At 36.6% G+C, this 17,633-nt stretch overlaps 1 protein-coding gene across 3 annotated transcripts in view; it reads left to right on the top strand.

The window, feature by feature from the left end:
- Positions 1-17,633, top strand: part of tenm2a (teneurin transmembrane protein 2a) — a 429,404-nt gene that overhangs the window by 119,835 nt on the left and 291,936 nt on the right. For all 3 annotated transcript variants that reach the window (XM_067457752.1, XM_067457750.1, XM_067457751.1), the window contains exon 3: positions 7,205-7,480. In XM_067457752.1, the coding sequence (XP_067313853.1) occupies positions 7,205-7,480 (276 nt within the window). The remainder of the gene's footprint in view (positions 1-7,204; positions 7,481-17,633) is intronic.

Here is a 17,633-nt window from a genome sequence, read left to right as displayed (position 1 = left end):
TGGTAGCCGCTCCTTAAGGAGGGGGTAATGTCACATGCCTGTCCTGTCGTGTGTGCACTTGTGGGTTTTGTTATGTTGAGCATGTGCTCGTGTCCCTGTCAGTTCCCTCCCCCTTGTTATCTGATTATTGGTTCATTTGCCCCACCTGTTCTCCCTCATTATCTGCCTTGTTTGTTCCCTTTATAATCTCCTTGTGTTTGTCAGTCTGTGTTGGATCCTTGTGTAATGTCTGCGTCTTCCGTCCTCCGTCCTCCCCGTGATTCTGTTGGTTTGTTTAAGTTTATATGTTATTATTCTATTATGTGTTTTTCCCCCTCGTGGGTTTTGTTTTGAGTTTGTTTTATTTGTTATAAATAAATATATTATTTTCTGCACTTGAGTCCTCGCACCATTTCCTTTGTGTGTACGTGACAGATATAAGCTCACAATTGCGAGTTAAAGTCTGAATTTGCGAGAGATAAATGAGCAATTTCTGATATAAAAGAGAAGTCAGAAATACGATGTTATATCTATTTCTTTATATTTGTCAGGGTTATGTTAAAATAATATTTCACCCCAAAATTAAAACCTGTAAACAATACAGTGTTACAGGGTCTATAGGGTTAATTGTTCTAGCTGACTATCAAGTCTGTGGTCACTGTATATGTTTTTTCCAACCCAGGCTCATTGGAAATACGTGACTCTGCCTACATTTTTGCAACACCCGAATTATGTACCTCCAGGTACGTTTACCTGCACTTTTTGGGTGAAACGTCCACCGATTATGCATCTTGATAGCACGCCAAAATGGCATACATACGCCATTTCAGGAGATCAGTCTGGGAATGGAGAAAAAATATTACAACTTAGCGCCTCCGGTGGACGTTTCACCCAAAAAGTGCCGGTAAACTTACCTGGAGGTACATCATTCGGGTGTTGCAAAAATGTAGGCAGAGTCACGTATTTCCAATGAGCCTGGGTTGTTTTTTTCTGAGTTAAATGTGATGTTACGTTGTTTACAAGATGTTTTATTGACATCTTTATGTTGTTAAAACACTGATTACAGGAGACATGATACAAATTTTGCAAATTTGTAATGTATTTTTTAACATACCTTCAGATGTTCATTCGAGATTATTTCGTACTGTAGCTGGTACTGAAGTGGATAAGATTACCAGTTAATATGAGCTACGCGCTTCTCTTGAGCTGAGGTGCGATCTGTCATACACATTAAACAATGTCAAAACAGTATTATTATTATTTTTTTTTAATTTAGCCAAAAAATTGTTTTGTTATTTGAAATCTGAAACTTTGTTTCATACAAAGGTAACAAAGAACAAATACAATGTCCCTTTAATTCATCAACTGAAAACAGGATGACTATCAATATCAATAATCTTTTCTTTTTTTTTTTACCCATCCATATTAATTAGTCACTTTTGCTGTATAGCATCACAATTGTAATAGAGATTTGTGATATTTCACTGGTATCTAAACATTTGAACCACTGACCCAACCAGGTCAGTTTAAAAACAAAAAAAAACAAAAAACAAAAACAAAGCATTGAGCCCTGCTGAAGCTGCTCTAAATATGTGCTCTGCTATTAAATAAAATATAAAATATGATATAGCAATAGATTCAACAGTGAACGTAACAGAGTCTTGTACAATACATTTTAATAGGCATACTTAAATGGTTAGTTCACCCAAAAATGATTTTGAAAGTCATTAATTACTTACCCTCATGTCGTTAAGATACAATACATATATTGTTACAATACAGTATTGATCCGTAAGAGCTTTGTTCATCTTCGGAACACAAATTAAGAATTTTTTTGTTGAAATTCGATGGCTCAGAATGGCCTATGTTGACAACAATTTAATTTCCTCTCTCAAGAGCCATAAAGGCACTAAAGACGTCGTTACAAAGCCCACCTCAGTGGCTTTACAATCATTTTATGAAGAGACGAGAATAGTTTTTTGTGCGAAAAAAAAAAAAAAAAAAAAAAACTAAATAATGACTTGTATAGTGTGGCCAATTTCAAAACAGCTTCCTGAAGCCTCGAGCTTAATAAATCATTGTATCGAATCAACGGTTCGGATTGCCAAGTGATTTTCTCGAATCATGAATTGATACGCTGATTCAAAATGCTTCGAGGCTTTACGAAGCTTTGTTTTGAAATTGGCCCATCACTATATAAGCCGTTATTTAGTTGTTTTTATTGCGCACAAAAACTATTCTCATCACTTTATAAAATGATTGTAGAACCACTGTAGTGAGATGGGCTTTGTAACGACGTCTTTAGTGCCTTTTATGTGTCCTGAGAAAGAAAATCACATAGGTGTCAATCTGTACCATCTGATTTCAACAAAAATATCTTCATTTATGTTCCAAAGCTGAATAAAGGTCTTACGAGTGTCGAACGACATGAAGGTAAGTAATTAATGGCAGAATTTTCATTTATGAAATAACTGAAGGAAATATATATTTGCTAAACAATTTTAAATCAACAAATTTGATTCATTTTTGGTTTTTCTACATAATATATTTAAAATTACAAATGCAGTACAAGTACAGGTGTTGGTATTCACCTTCTGGAAAAAGTGATATCGGTGCATCCCTAATAAAAGCTGTGATGTCTTAGACAACCATGGATCCTGCACAAATTGTTTTACTTCCTCCAAAGCCATCCTATTTGATAGCTGCAGGAAACAGTTTAGTAACCTCAGCAAATGCATGACATGTACAAATTGAGTTCTACTATTTGAGGACCACTGTCAGGAAAAGAGTGAGCAGAGAAATAGAAAGCCAAAGGTCAAGATAATATGGAGCGTGGTGGCTCTTATTGCAGTTACTGGCAGGAGAAGTGAACATGAAGAAAAAGGCATGATCTCTGATCGTAGGAGCTTATGAGAGGCATAAAGACAAGAGTAAAGTCCAGATGATCAGTAATGAAATAATGAAAAGTGTAATTGGGTAAATAACCCACAAGAGAATAATCTCTTGTTGTAAAAAGAACTGCTTTCACCACACAAACACACACACACACACGCATGCACACGCACACACACACACGCACACACAATACTGTTGCATTTCTGAGGACTTTAAAAGAACATATTGATATTAGGAGACATTTTGATGATTTTATGAGGTCTTGAGTAGTGGGTTTGTTTTTGTGGCCTCTTACTGAAAGACCACCTCCTTTGGGAGTTGTGATTTTGACAGCTTTGAGTGTGTTTTTTGGGATCGGTCCCCACTCCGGGAATGATTCCCAGTTTTGGAAAAAGATGCCTGTTCTTTTGGTTTACTATGGTATTTTTCCATCTGGCTGTACTAGAAATTTGTAAACATAAAACGGAAGCAAGATGGTCTTTTTGTTCACAGTCTGCTGATTTCCAACAAACATGCAAGTATGCGTCTTCATGCATATGGCTCTGGCTCTAAGCTGGACAACAGAAAAAAAATATGACTGGAAACTTCTTCAGAAGTATCATACAACTCTCTTTCTTTTTGTTTCTTTCTTTAATAGGAATAGCATTTTAAATAGATTACTTTTATATTGTACTTTTATGAAAAGTTTAAGCAAACCCAATGTTTTTCAGAAGTGATGCATGTTGCAGGTTAGATGTGAATTAGTTGGGTATTAGGCTAAAGGTTGCATTTTGTGTTGTTGCCCTCACAGACTTCATGGATCTTTCTCCGTTCCTGAGCTACTTCATGTCAGGTACAGTACGGTCTGACTAGACTGGTAGCAGTACTAGTTGTGTTTGTAGAATATAGCAAAGAAATATTGAGTGTTATCGTTTAGCTGTAGTAATATTAGTAGTTGTAAATGTCTCCAGTTCCCACAACTTTAATGTAATTTTAAAAGGAATAATTACCGTTTCACTACTAGAATCAAGTGTTTTTTTTTTGTTTTGTTTTTTTTTGTGTGTGTTTTTTTTGCTTTATGTCCACCCACCACATAGTCAGGAATAAAGCAACTCTATTAAGGTCTCTTGATTCTAGCAATATCGATTCAAGATTCCTGCCTTAAAGAGCTTAAATTGCTTCTTCATTTTCAGCTGATTGGAGGGCATGCATTGACTCTTTTAATTACTGGAGAGAAGAAATTGGTTGCGCACGCCTTATCCTTTAATTGTTTATCCCAGAGCCTGTCCTTAATTGGGACTCCCTTGTGTTTATCGATTCACTTTGATGTGCTTTAATTTGGATGATGTGCAATATATTTATATATATATATATATATATTAGTTTGTGGAGGGGTTATGTCCAGCTTTCTGTGAATGTGGTGTGTGTTGGGGCTGTGTATGTGCATGAGTGTGGTCACACTCATCAAAGCAGGAGGTGTTATGCTGTGAGGGAAATTTCACAGCAGGTAAAGAGCTGCAGGATAAAATAGGCCCATTTGCCCTGCACCACATATGAGCTTCTGACTGAATGGATGTACAGTGATTTGAGCAGTTAAACCTCTGAGCCCTGCTGCTCTCATTTGCCTTGTAACGTCTGTCCTAAGTTTAAATGTTCAATCACGTTACGTCATAGTGTTTTTTTTAAAGTAAATATTGTTGCAAAGCAATTTTACAATAGTGCCTTAAAACTTAAAAGAGCATATAGTAAAACACTAAAAGTAGTATAAATATTTTAAACATGCAATTGAGATATACAGAGATATAATATTGAGATATTACACAACAATTATATTAAGTATATTATATTATATTAATATACATTGATTTATTATAATACACCAATCAGGCATAACATTATGTGAATAACACAGATTATCTCTTTATCATAGCACATGTTAGTGGGTGGAATATATTAGGCAGAGAGTGAACATTTTCTCGACAAAGTTGATGTTACAAGCAGAAAAAAAATGGACAAGCATAAGGATTTGAGCCAGTTTAACAAGGCCCAAATTGTGATGGCTAGACGACTGGATCAGAGGATCTCCAAAACTGCTACTCTTGTGGGATGTTCCCTGCAGTGGTCAGTATCTATCAAAGTGGTCCAAGGAAGAAACAGTGGTGAACCAGCGACAGGGTCATAAGTGTCCAAGGCTCATTGATGCATGTGGGGAGCAAAGGCTGGCCCATGTGGTCTGATCAAACAGACAAGCTACTGTAGCTCAAACTGCTCAAGAAGAGTCCCAACACATACCACCAGGGGAGTGGGACTAGGGGGATAAAGGGTACTGAGTAACCAGGGCCCGAGGCAGGGAAGTCCGTTTTCTATACATACACATACATGGTACGGGGGCCCAGCAAGATGGTTTGTACCCAGGGCCCAAAATTTGGTGCTACGCCACACCTACTTAAGCATTGTGTCAGACCAGGATAATGCACCCTGCCACAAAGCAAAAATGGTTCAGGAATGGTTTGAGGAGCACAACAACGAGTTTGATGTGTTGACTTGGCCTCCAAATTCCCCAGATCTCAATACAATCGAGCATCTGTGGGATGTGCTGAACAAACAAGTCCAATACACCTGGCAGCTTACAGGACTTAAAGGATCTATATATATGTAATTATTATTATTTGAATATTATATACTTTTAACTTTTGGGTTTATTATTATTATAAAAATGAATGTCTTTAGACTGAAGTGAAATTTCACAAGGTTGAATACATTTGTATGAGCATAACACATCAATTTCCAATTAAGCCATGGCCTCTGCTTGAGAAAACCAAGCTTTCTTGCAACTGAACTGTGGGATACTGCCTATGTTCTAAATAGAAGCTAGTAAATATGTCATTTAAACTATCCATAAGAAGATAGTTTACTGTATGGAGACTAATGAAATGTATACTTTTGATAATAATTGTAAAGTGTAAGTGTAAAAATAAAAAAGCTATATTTTGGATTGGCTTCGTAATTGTTTAATTTCAAAGGTACTTGAGTAAAGGTAAACATTTCATAACCCAATACATAAGTACAATAATTGAAGTATAATTAGTAATTACTCAAGTACTGTACAAGTGTGTCACAGCTTCTCCTTTCTGTCTAGAACGAGTATCAGAACAGAGAGAACAGAGTTTCAGCACAGCAGTTGATATACCAGTATCACTGATATTGCAAGATATGGGCACCCCAGTAAAAACTACAGTATGGTAAATAACCACAAAAAAAAAGAGATAAGTTTATTGTAAATTTGAACAAAACCATCTAAAAGTATAATCGTTAATAAAACGATTAATAAACCATTATTCAAATAAACACTCAGAAATAAGTGGCAAGAGCAGTGAGTTGTTGATAATTGTTGTTTGTTTGATTAATATTAATGCTATAATTCTGGTCTAGTATCATAATATATGCTGTGTTTCACTATTGAGATCCTGCCAAAGTACTGGCATCATGACATCTTGTGTTTTATGTCCTGCTTAGTAATGATTTTAGGTATTTGTTATTAGAGAGTGTTTTGCAGTGCATTGCTGACTGTGATAGTCTCATTTATTAGTTCCTAGATATACTTGTAATGTATAGTGTGTGTAGATGGCTTGATGTCTTCATAGGGTGCAGGGGCGTAGCTATGGGGCGACATTACTGATTGAAGCTTGGCAACCCCTCTTGTCACACCTGTTGCGCAAGCTTTTTTAACATCTTTAACAGTTGCTTTTTCTCAGTTAAAAAGAACTGACACTGGCACAAAGGCCATGTACATAAAGATATGAATAACCTACTGAATTAATCTATTGAAATATTTTTTTATTGTAGAAACAATGTTTCAGTTTAATAGCATTCTGAATTCATAATTTCTATCATTTATATGGCAGAAACAGCAAGAGAAGTATGCTAGTGGATAGTAATATATGGCAGAAACAGTAATAGTATGCCATTATGACAAAAGCTTACTGAATTAATTTCTTCAAATATTTATATTGTAGAAACCCTTACATTAGTTTGCTATTAGAAAAGCACACTGAATTATTTTCTTTGTATGGCAGGAATGGTAGCAGAAGGTTAGGATAAGTGTACAAAAAATGTTCTTGAAGTGCATGTTCACATAGAAAAAATATAAAGGTTTAGCCAACGAAATTACCAAATATTATACATGGTTATACACGCTCACTCACACATAAAATCACTGGGTCTTACCTGGCCACCTCTGAAAAATAAGTTCTGGCTACGCCCCTGACGGGGTGCATCAAGGCAGCATCAGTGAATTCTTTCAGTTCCTCTAAATCATCGAACTGATTGTGCTTTATTTTGATCATTTTAGGTAACTTTACTTTAGCCGAGCTGGGCATTTGTGACCCGGCCCCGCATCAGAACGCGTACTGCCCAGAGATCGGCCTCTTGCAGCGCGGTTACTCTCTGAGTGCTGGCTCGGACGCCGACTCCGACCCGGAGGGTCCTATCTCACCGGAGCGAGCCATCCAGCTGTGGGGGGGCCACGGCATCAAGTCCCGCCGCAGTTCTGGCCTCTCTAGCCGGGAGAACTCGGCCCTCACCCTCACCGACTCTGAGAACGAGAACAAGTCTGACGACGAATCAGGTGAGAGACTGTGTCAGAGAGCGAGAAAGCAGTGAGCTTGTTCCGTGTTTATGAGAAACCGAGGGTGCGAGAGAAATCTTTAAGGCTTTTAGAGTGTAAGGTGTGTGAGAACAGAAGCCAAAAATGTGCAACATGTGATAAAACATTCACTTTTGTTTGCTTTCAACTCATTTAGAGCTGAATGCATTTCAGATACCTTTTGTGTTGCTCTAACCTGGTGTTATAGCCTCACTGTGCATCGGTAATCATTCCCCAACGACACAAACCACAGCTGCTTTTGTTAGTCAAACCGCAGGCTAATCTGCCACTGAAAATGTGTAGAAATAGACTGGATACAGAATGATCTGTCACACTCAAATAATATTAAAAGACTATATGCTGAAGTTCGTAAGGATGCATGTTCGTCAAGTGAAAACATTGTGGCTTTTCTCCCCTCTATGCATCTCTGCACATCTTCTTGCATGGATGTTACTGTTGACGACTGAATCCTCACCGGTACCTTCCTAGCTGCAATCCTGCGACAAGTTCCTCGATTCCACACTTCCTCATTAATTTGGTGGCATCCTAAATCTTAGTTTGCATAGTTTGTTGAAAATGTCAGAGTAGGTTAATGAAAAGACAAAACCCATACTAATTAATTGAGTTCTCACCGTATCACACCTCAAACAGATCCATCAGCTGTGAATTCCAGCATCGCATAAACTCGCTCTGACGATTTATCAAACTACTCTACAGCTATTAAACACACAAAGAAACACCTTGGAAAGCAGTCATCTTCATCTTGCTGGCTGATAATTGCCTCAAAGATAATTGCCATGCTAATCTCCCAGCCGCTGTTTTTTAAGGGACAAAAAAAAACGCGATGGCACAGCATGTGCCAGTCAACAGATCGCATGCTTGTCTGCTCCGACAGCAGTGGACACGAGCTGGACGCCGTCTCTCTGCTCGGCGCCGTGGCTCATTCCCACTAAAATCCCAATTAAACTTCGTCCAGGCTGTGCTTGCTAATCTGTGGAGGATGTGCGAGTCACAGAGGAACCATCTATGGTAAATGAAGTAAAATGCTTTTTAAAATTATTTTTGTTGCCTTGCACCAACAGCGGTAATAGTGAGATTCAAGAAATATGAAGTATTGAGTTTTGATGCTTTTTAGGAGACCAAGCACCAATTTACCTATAGCCACCTGAGGCTAGATTTCATACGTTTTCAGATTTATAAAACCATGCGTACACAGTCCCTGTGCAAAATTCCCTTTATGAAACCCAGTCAGTGGAGATTGTGCGTACACACATATCCACCATGTCTCCATAAATGGAGTTTGTAACGCCTAGTTTTACTATGCATGGCGTCATTTGCATATCCTATTCCAATCCACATGGTACCATTTTTAACAGTACAAGACATATAAAATATGAGATCATGGGCGTAGATTATGCAGGGGACAGGGGGGACGTGTACTTTTAATAAAATTTACAATCGACAACCACAGTTTTACCAGGTCTTACGCCCGTTTCACACATACTCCGTCTGCAGTGTGTATGCGGTGCGTATTTTTTTCCGTACCCATGTTAACGGATTACAGCCTTCACGCTGCACGAGGATCTGGTCCGTTAGTCCGTTCCAGGTTTGGTGCGGTCTGTAGCAGTGTACCGATCGTTTTCGTACCGAGTCTATTTTTTTGCTGTGCTGCACTGCTGCATTAAAGTGACAGAACATTGTTCGCATTAAAATAGACATGTACTGACGCGAAAATTTCACTAGTAATTTCAATTTTAATACAATTTTCTAGTAATTTCACCACAGATGCATATAATTTAAAACATACTCTTGTTTCGAAGTCAACACATGCCTTTTTTCTCAAGTAAAGCAAGGAAACGACACCTGGCATTAAGGCCGTGTGTCCACCAAAGCGTTTTTTCACGCTGCTGGCTGCCGTTTTCAATTGTTTTCAATGAGAAGGCCGCGTTTTTAGAACGCCTGGAGCGCATCGAGGCGTTGAGTGAGTATTTCACGCTCACGTGCTGAGCGCTCAGCGTTTTTTACTGGTCGCCGAGAGTTGAAGAATGTTCAACTTTGAGTAAAACGCAGCGCTCATCACTGTCACTTTTTACCCAGCCATCCAATCACAGTGGAGGAGGGGCGGGACAAACACAACACAGACCAACTGCCACATTCTGCATGTCGTCATCAGATGACAACAAGCAATAATAACAGAACAAAATGATTTAAAACAAATGCCAGAGCAAATACTTAACATTGTATCTGCAATTTTATATAGAATCAATACAGGAACAAACTACCTGTGAAATTAGAAAGACCTCCACAGATTTTCTGTATCATAACAATAAGCAAGTCTCAACTGAGGAGAAAAAAACGCTGCCTGCCAAAACGCTCTCAAGCGCTCACAGCGAGGCGTTTTCAGCTGAGCGTCTAGTGTTTTCAGCTGGCTAAAAACACTTTGGTGGACACACGGCCTTAAGTAAAAAAAAGTGCCTTTATGGATAGCACTTGTCCTTTCTTGGAGGTGAAAAACAAAGTTCTTTAAGACCTGCAGGATTTCTTTTAAAAGGGTTTAAAAACTAAAGAAAATACGAGAGTCGGCTGTTTTTGAATAGCCTATTGTAAGTTTTTTTTTTTAATTTAAAATGTTTGTGATTTATGGCTATAACCTATGTTTAAATGTTTTGCCACTTGTGTAAGCTAAATCTAAAGTACTAGGCTATATAAATATGAATTAATTAATTGAATAAAATGTTGTTTAAATGTAGTAAGCTACGTTAACCTGACTTCTATGAAAGAGTAAACAAAGAGAATTGGAATTCTGACGAGCCATGTTCAGTAACATCTTTTGGATTTTAAATAAAAAATAATGCTGTGTTTGCAAACGCAGCATATATGAAAGCACAACAGGGGGTGTAGATCCTGCACCGCATGCGCAACGCAACACGCAACGCACACGCACACGCACACGCACTGCAGACGGAGTATGTGTGAAACGGCCGTTAGTCGACCCGCTCCAAGCGGGATTTGAACCAGGATTATCTGCGCAGGAGGCAGGCATATGGCCTATGTGCCATCACATTGGCAAAAAAACACATTGCTAAAAATCATTCAGTATCCTTGCCTTGTTTTGGAATAAATAAATCTAAATAATATAAAATACATTTCAGGGAAAGTTTACCAAGAAGGTCTATTCTTAATCTTCTCCACTGGCCAAGTAGTACTTTTTAATTGCTTTAAACAAATCAAATTTATGCAGTTTTGCCTATAAGTTAAATATTTTAGGATGGTTATATATTTTTAATGGAAAGAGAGAGGCCTTGTTTTTTAAAGTGTAAATAATTGCCTGACTCAGCGCATAACTGACAAAACATTTAATACATAAACTGTGCATATCTTACCGTTTTCTTCTAATTCTATCCTTCAGTGGTATTTTTACTAATATTTGGAAAACCACAAAAGGGGTTATCATTAGGCTACTGTCTGCTTGTGCACATTTTAAAGCTGAATTATCATGCTCCAAGCAGCCCTCGCTAGTTAAAAAATTCAAACAGGAAAAGTGTTCAAAAGCAGTGCATCCACTGCAAATATTTATATTTAAATGTATATAAATGAAATGGCACATTTACTCTAAATGTGTCTATCAGTCAGTTTAAATCGTTCTGTTTACTTCATTACTTTGCTCCCTCTAGTGAAAGAGTGTGTACATATGATCTAGAGTGTCTGTGCGGTGTACACATATTTACATATTTACACATATTTACACCCATTTATTTTTTAATAATCCCAGGATGTATGTGGACAATTGTGTACACAGATTTTATTTTGAGCACACGCAACATTTATACATCTCATGCAAAACCTTGTCCAACCCCATTTAGACTATTTATTTTATTTTTTATTTTTGTGCTAAATTATGAGCAAAAATGTTTTACTTTTAACAGATATAAATTCAGTATGTTTTTCCAAATAGCATACTATTTTTCTTATTATGTCTGCTATATAAAGATAAGAATTGTGTTTGATCCATATTAGAATACTAACTTTACTATTTCTACAGTATGTCTATATATTTGAAGATAATTCAGTTTGATATTCAATATCCTATTCCAAATATAATTTATGCCATTTAAATATTATAATAGTTTACTGAAACGTATACTAACCTCTTAAACCATTTCTGCCATACAAAGAAAATAATTCATTATACTTTTTTTGAATATTTAACTATCGTAAGGGTTTCTACAATATAAATATTTGAAGAAATTAATTCAGTACGCTGTGGGCGTTATAACACTAATACTGTTTCTGCAATATATTACTATCTGATGTATATGATTTCATTATGCTACTACTAGCATACTTCTCTTGCTGTTTCTGCTATATACATGTTAGAAATTATGAATTCAGAATGCTATTAAAATTAAATGTTCAATAAAAGAAAGTAGGTTATTAATATCTTTATATGAATTCAGTATACTAAAGATGTGGCAGAAATAGTAAGAGACTAGTATGATGCTATTGCAAATTCATTTCATCTTAACCATTTTATTTAGCAAATGTGGCTTTTAGGGAAACTTTTTTTAGCAACTCTTTAAGGCTAACATATTCAGTCAATCAAATTCACAACAATGGCTGCCAAGAGCCAATGAAAATTCACCTGCAGTTATTTTTAATTATGATTGGTCAATCGTCATAACCGTTTGTATACACGTGTGGCATTTCCATTAGGATCACTTTACCTAGTTTTCTGAGAATTGTCTATGTTCTTGAAACATGTTCTTAGATTGTTGCTTGTGGCTATATAACTTTTTTTTTTTTTTATGGTGATGCTAACATAACAAAATAGATAGAATGTGACTGATACTTCTGTGAGCCTGTGCTTTAAAAGAAATCTAGCTTTCTTCCTGTTGAACTGAATTAGAAGCGGGATATTGCTTTCAGTGAATGTGTTCTCACAAGGAAGAAAGCATATGTTCAAAATAGAAGCAAGTAAATCTGTCATTTCTGTCTTTCCACTTCTAACACGCTTTGAAGCCTCACCCCTATCTTTGCCCCTTATCTTTTTGCTTTCACATTTTTGTGTGCATGTTGATGCGCTTCAATATACTTCTCTCTCTCATCTTCCTCTTTTGCCTTGTTATATGAATGTGCCAGTAGCACCAATCACTTTGAAAGACAGGTGTCACTCACAGAGGGAGAGTGAATGGGGTCAGAAGGAAATTTTCATCCATTATCACCCTCCATCTTCCTCTTCTAAAATACTCTCCCTGACGGAAAGGCAGCTTTCAAAGTCTACCACCCCCTTTGACTAAAAACATCCATTTGTGCTTTTGAGATGTTAGGTCTAGACATGGGCTTACTAGTCAATATCTGATTGGGCACAAAGTTGTTTGGATAAAAATAGAAACCACTCTTCCAAGTTCTTCAGAATAGATCAATTTAGATCAATTTAATGCATCCTTGTTGATTTATTTAAAAGAAAAGAAAAAAATGTGGTTGTGCACATCTTTCTCACTTAAATATTTAAGTTTTATATAACATTTTATTAAATTGAATTTTATTAAAAATATTTTTGCTGATACCGATAATTCTTTAAATTTGGAAAGCCAGTAACCGATATATTGGCTGATAAATCTAAATCCAAAGTTGTATATGATTTTTGAGAACCGGATTACAAAAACATTCTCAACATTAAAAGCCATGCCCAAGCACACAATCATAATGTTCTCATTAGGAAATAATGAGGAAATAATCAATTATTTATCAGCTTTAATATATTGGGCACATTTTCTTAACGAGTCGATAACTTAAAAAATTAAGCATGCATCTCCCCCCAAAAAAAAATCATTATTAACAGCAGATTTAAATTATATCATATTACAGTGGACGCAAAAAATATATTTTTTTAATATACTTTTATTTTTATTATCAAATATTGCACATTAAAAACAGCTAATATGGGCCAGCTATAATGTCCCATTATGTATACTATAGAGATCTTATCAAGGGACAACCTCACCCAGTTTCTGTTGAAGCCAATATGGAAGTGACTTAAACTGCAATTCATCGACTGACCACTAGGGACAGGCTCCACAAAGGAGCAGAATCTCATTGAGCCCCATGTTAAAATTCCCAACTTAAAAAAAATGGTACAAATTGTGGTTGTGATCTATACAGCTAATTATGCCCTTCATGACAACAGTGTGTGTGTGTGTGTGGGTGGGGGGGGGGGGGGTTACATTATATGAAGACTTAAAGTTCTGCATAATTAAGGACGTGGCCACTTTGATTGACATGTGGATGGCCATTTATCTGCTGTTTGTTAGTCATCGCGTCACCTCAGCTCCGCCCACGCCCCGTCTCTTTGCCCATTTTCCGTTATCCGGGCGTGATGCTCGATGAAACGCTTTCAAGAAAGCAACGGCCAGCTCGTCCTTACTTTATGCTTTAGAACGGCTCTTCAGAATCCTATGGGTTATGTCACAGACACTACTTTTTTTTTTTTTTTTTTTACAGTTTATGGATCTTATTCATACAAAATCTTCATTTGTTGGATTAAGAGCATAAGCATGATGTCAAGTTTATTTTTTCTTTAGGACTGGTCATAACTTTTTTGGTCATAATGTTTCTTTAAAAACTTAGCTTGCTCTAATTTAATAATCAAAAGTGCTAGCTTGTCAGGCAAGTTCCTAATAGTCTCAACAGAATGGCTGTGTTTATGCAAATGGCCACTGGTCTTATTAAAACAACCGAACATAATGATCGCAAACTGTCAAATCTAATCAGTGTCTCTAGATCAATGAGGGATCATGCAGCATGTAGAACGAGTGTTTCAACAAGCACACAAAGGACTTGTTGGTCAATTTCATCTAGGCGTTAATCTGAAATAGCTCTTTTTCTGGGGTGTTAGAAGTGTCACCGTTGAGTGCTCGTATGTAAACAGTCATTTCTTGTACGGCACATTGTTAGTAGACAGTTTCGAATCAGCTCACTTTAAAAAAAGTCAATAGTAGTTTAAAGAGTGTGATTCCCTTCTGAGGCGGATAAAACAAATCCTCATTTGACTCCTTCTGCTTATCGATGGTGTCTCTTCCATGTGATCCTCTCAGAATATTCTCCTCACACCTTTTTGATGCCAGGTAAGGTGCACAGGGAGCTTGATAATGAGGCCAGGTGATTGTCTTATTAAGCAGCCTGGATGACTGGAAGCCTCTTCGATTTGAGTGACTGATTAATGCCCACACGCTACGACTCTCAGAGCAAAGAGTCAGTGATCTTTACGTGTCTGGGGTTCCATTACGCTGCGTGGGTGCTGTCGTTTCATGCGGCTGCCTCTGTAGTATTTAACTCTAGCAATTTCAGTGTCTCTTGCTGTTCGCGCAGGTGTGACGCGTCGGCCGGCTGTCCAGACGAGGGTGGCTTGCGTTTCTTCACTCTGCAGGATATTTGTTTGCATAAGTATTTGTACTCCAGCCAGATAAGAAATTATCCCATCATTCGGTTGCGGTCCCATGCGAGTCGCATTTGGCAGCGGTTCGCCGATCAGTGTTTCGCATCACGTTCGGTAAACAAAGCCACATTGGCGTCCCGTGCTGTGAGAAGAGTGGGCAGCTTTTGTTTGCTGGATTATTTGTATTCTCCCACACAGATCTGCGTCACTAAGCGTTTAAGAAGCTTTGTTGGGGACTCAGAAAAATTGTGTTTTCGTCTTGATGATTTCTTGGTTTTCTGTTACAAGTGGACAAATTCTGTTCAAGATAATTAAGTTTACAGCTTAAATGTCTCCTGCTGTGTGTGTGTGTCTGTCTGTCTGTGTGTCTGTCTGTCTGTGTGTGTGTGTGTGGGGGGGGGGGATAACTGCATAACGGATAACTGCTGTTGGGTATCAGAGAGGATTGTGGGACTGACCATTATGCTTCATTATTACAACAACTTCAATTGGTTTCCTTTCTTTCCCCCCCTTTTTTTTAATCAGCTCCACTTTCTCAATGAATAACCATGAATCATGCTTTGGTTAATGGGAATTTTGCAGCGACGTGGGGGCGGGCTCGCATTAAACCAACAAGATTTAACCGAACCGATTGTGCCCCTTTATGCAGACGCGTATCGCGAGCGAGATTTGTGCCGAAGATTATAGTATGAATGAGACTCTCTGCAAATAACTGCAATCAATCCTGTAATGGGAACATCAGGAGAGGTCTCGTTAATAAGGAAGAAAAGAGCATCAGTAGAAGAAGAGAGAAATCAAAGTTGCATGCTGGGATATTCATATCCGAGAGGGGGGACTAGAATTATTTGATACTCTCTGAAATGAGTTGACTGCATGTGGGCTAAAGGAACATCGCACAGATGCATGAAGCGGTTTGTGTGATTGCAGGATGCGTTTAATGAACATTTCACTATATTGCGTACGCTTCTGAAAAAGGACGCTGATTGGTGGCAGACCGGTGGGATTGTGCCAGAATAAGCTTCTTGAAATAATGTTTTAACTTTTTTTGAGGTGAACTCAAATTAAGAGTTGCATTGCATTAATGACCCTCGATGAAACGCATAAGCTTTCACAATTATTTCTTCTCCGAGTCAAGTACCATCTACTTATTAAACTCCAGTTCACTTTTACTTTCCAGCCGCCGTTTTGTCCTTTGCCATTTACAAATGTTTAACCTCTTATCTAACGGTGAATAGAAACAAGAAATCAATAAGCAACATTCAGATTTTTATACGGCTGCTGGTTGACAGTGAAGTGGATGAAATCATTTCTCTCCTTTCTGTCAGAACATTTGTGAATCTTCACAAAGGCTGTATCGACCTCCTACACTAAAGTTGTAAAGGATGGAAATGCCATAGAGTAATTTGATGGAAGGTAAACAAACCCTGACACGTTAAAAACGAATGTGCCAGGCAAAAAAAAGTGCCAATGCTGCGTTACCACAGTTGTTTGATGCAATACTGTGGTATTTTGAATATAAACAGTGTTTTATAATAATAATAATAATGATAATAATAATAATAATAATAATAATAATAATAATAATTATTATTATTATTATTATTATTATTATTATTATTATTATTAGTATTATTATTATTATTATTATTATTATTATTATTATTATTAATAATAATAATAATAATAATAATAATAATAATAATAATAATAATAATAATAATAATAATAATAATAATAATAGTAATAATAATAACGAACGAAGAACAAACGAATGGGCACTTTATTTTTATGGTTTATATTCACTACATTGTTAGTTTCTAAATTGCTTGCTAATTTTTTGTTGGCAGCAGCTATTGCACTAAATGTAAATATAATCTAGTTGCTATTTACACTAAGTGCCAGTAGCAATAGATGCAAGTGTAAATAGCAACTAGAGTTTATTAACAATAAATGAAATCAACACATTTTCATAGCTATAGATTATATTTACACTAAGTGCAAATAGCTGTAGATTCTATTTACTAAGTGAAAATAGTGATATATTATATTTAAACCATATAAAGTTGCAGTTCTTTGTTCAGTCATTTATACTTTATTTTGACAGATACATACTATTTGCACCTCATTATTGTTATACATTACAATAATGCAATAATAGTGTGTGAAGTTTACTTTGCAATATTCTGTTTCAAGAACATTTTACTCAAACAGTAACACGGAATTAAGCCATGCATTTAGGGTGTTCACTTTTTTTCTAAGTAAATAATGCAGTAGATATTACGTATAAAGCATTATCTATACAATAGAAGTACTGTGGTAACCACCTTAACACAGAGACCTCAATACTTGGTACACAATACACAATAACGGGAACATTCATTGAATCATTTTTGAGTATGAATGTGACATTTTGAATAGAAAATTAAATTAATGTACTAAACCTAACATCAAAAGCAATGATATAACTATATGTCCCAGTGCAACAATGACAACACCAGTATCAGAAAAGTTGAGTAGGTTTTACTTAATTTTATAAAGTTGATATTTGAGCTGTAATTTCTAAAAGCTTAAATTGAGTACTAATATAAAATGTACTTGTTTTTTAAACGGGATCTATTTTGCAAAATTCTTTTTATGTTTTATTTGAACATAAATGTGTGTCGGCAGTGTGTACACAACCACCCTATAATAGTAAAAATA

The sequence above is a fragment of the Pseudorasbora parva genome, chromosome 11 (assembly GCF_024679245.1).
Source record: "Pseudorasbora parva isolate DD20220531a chromosome 11, ASM2467924v1, whole genome shotgun sequence".
In the NCBI taxonomy this organism is placed as follows: domain Eukaryota; kingdom Metazoa; phylum Chordata; class Actinopteri; order Cypriniformes; family Gobionidae; genus Pseudorasbora; species Pseudorasbora parva.
Note: the sequence above shows the minus strand (reverse complement) of the source record. Positions and strands in the feature narration are given on the sequence as shown.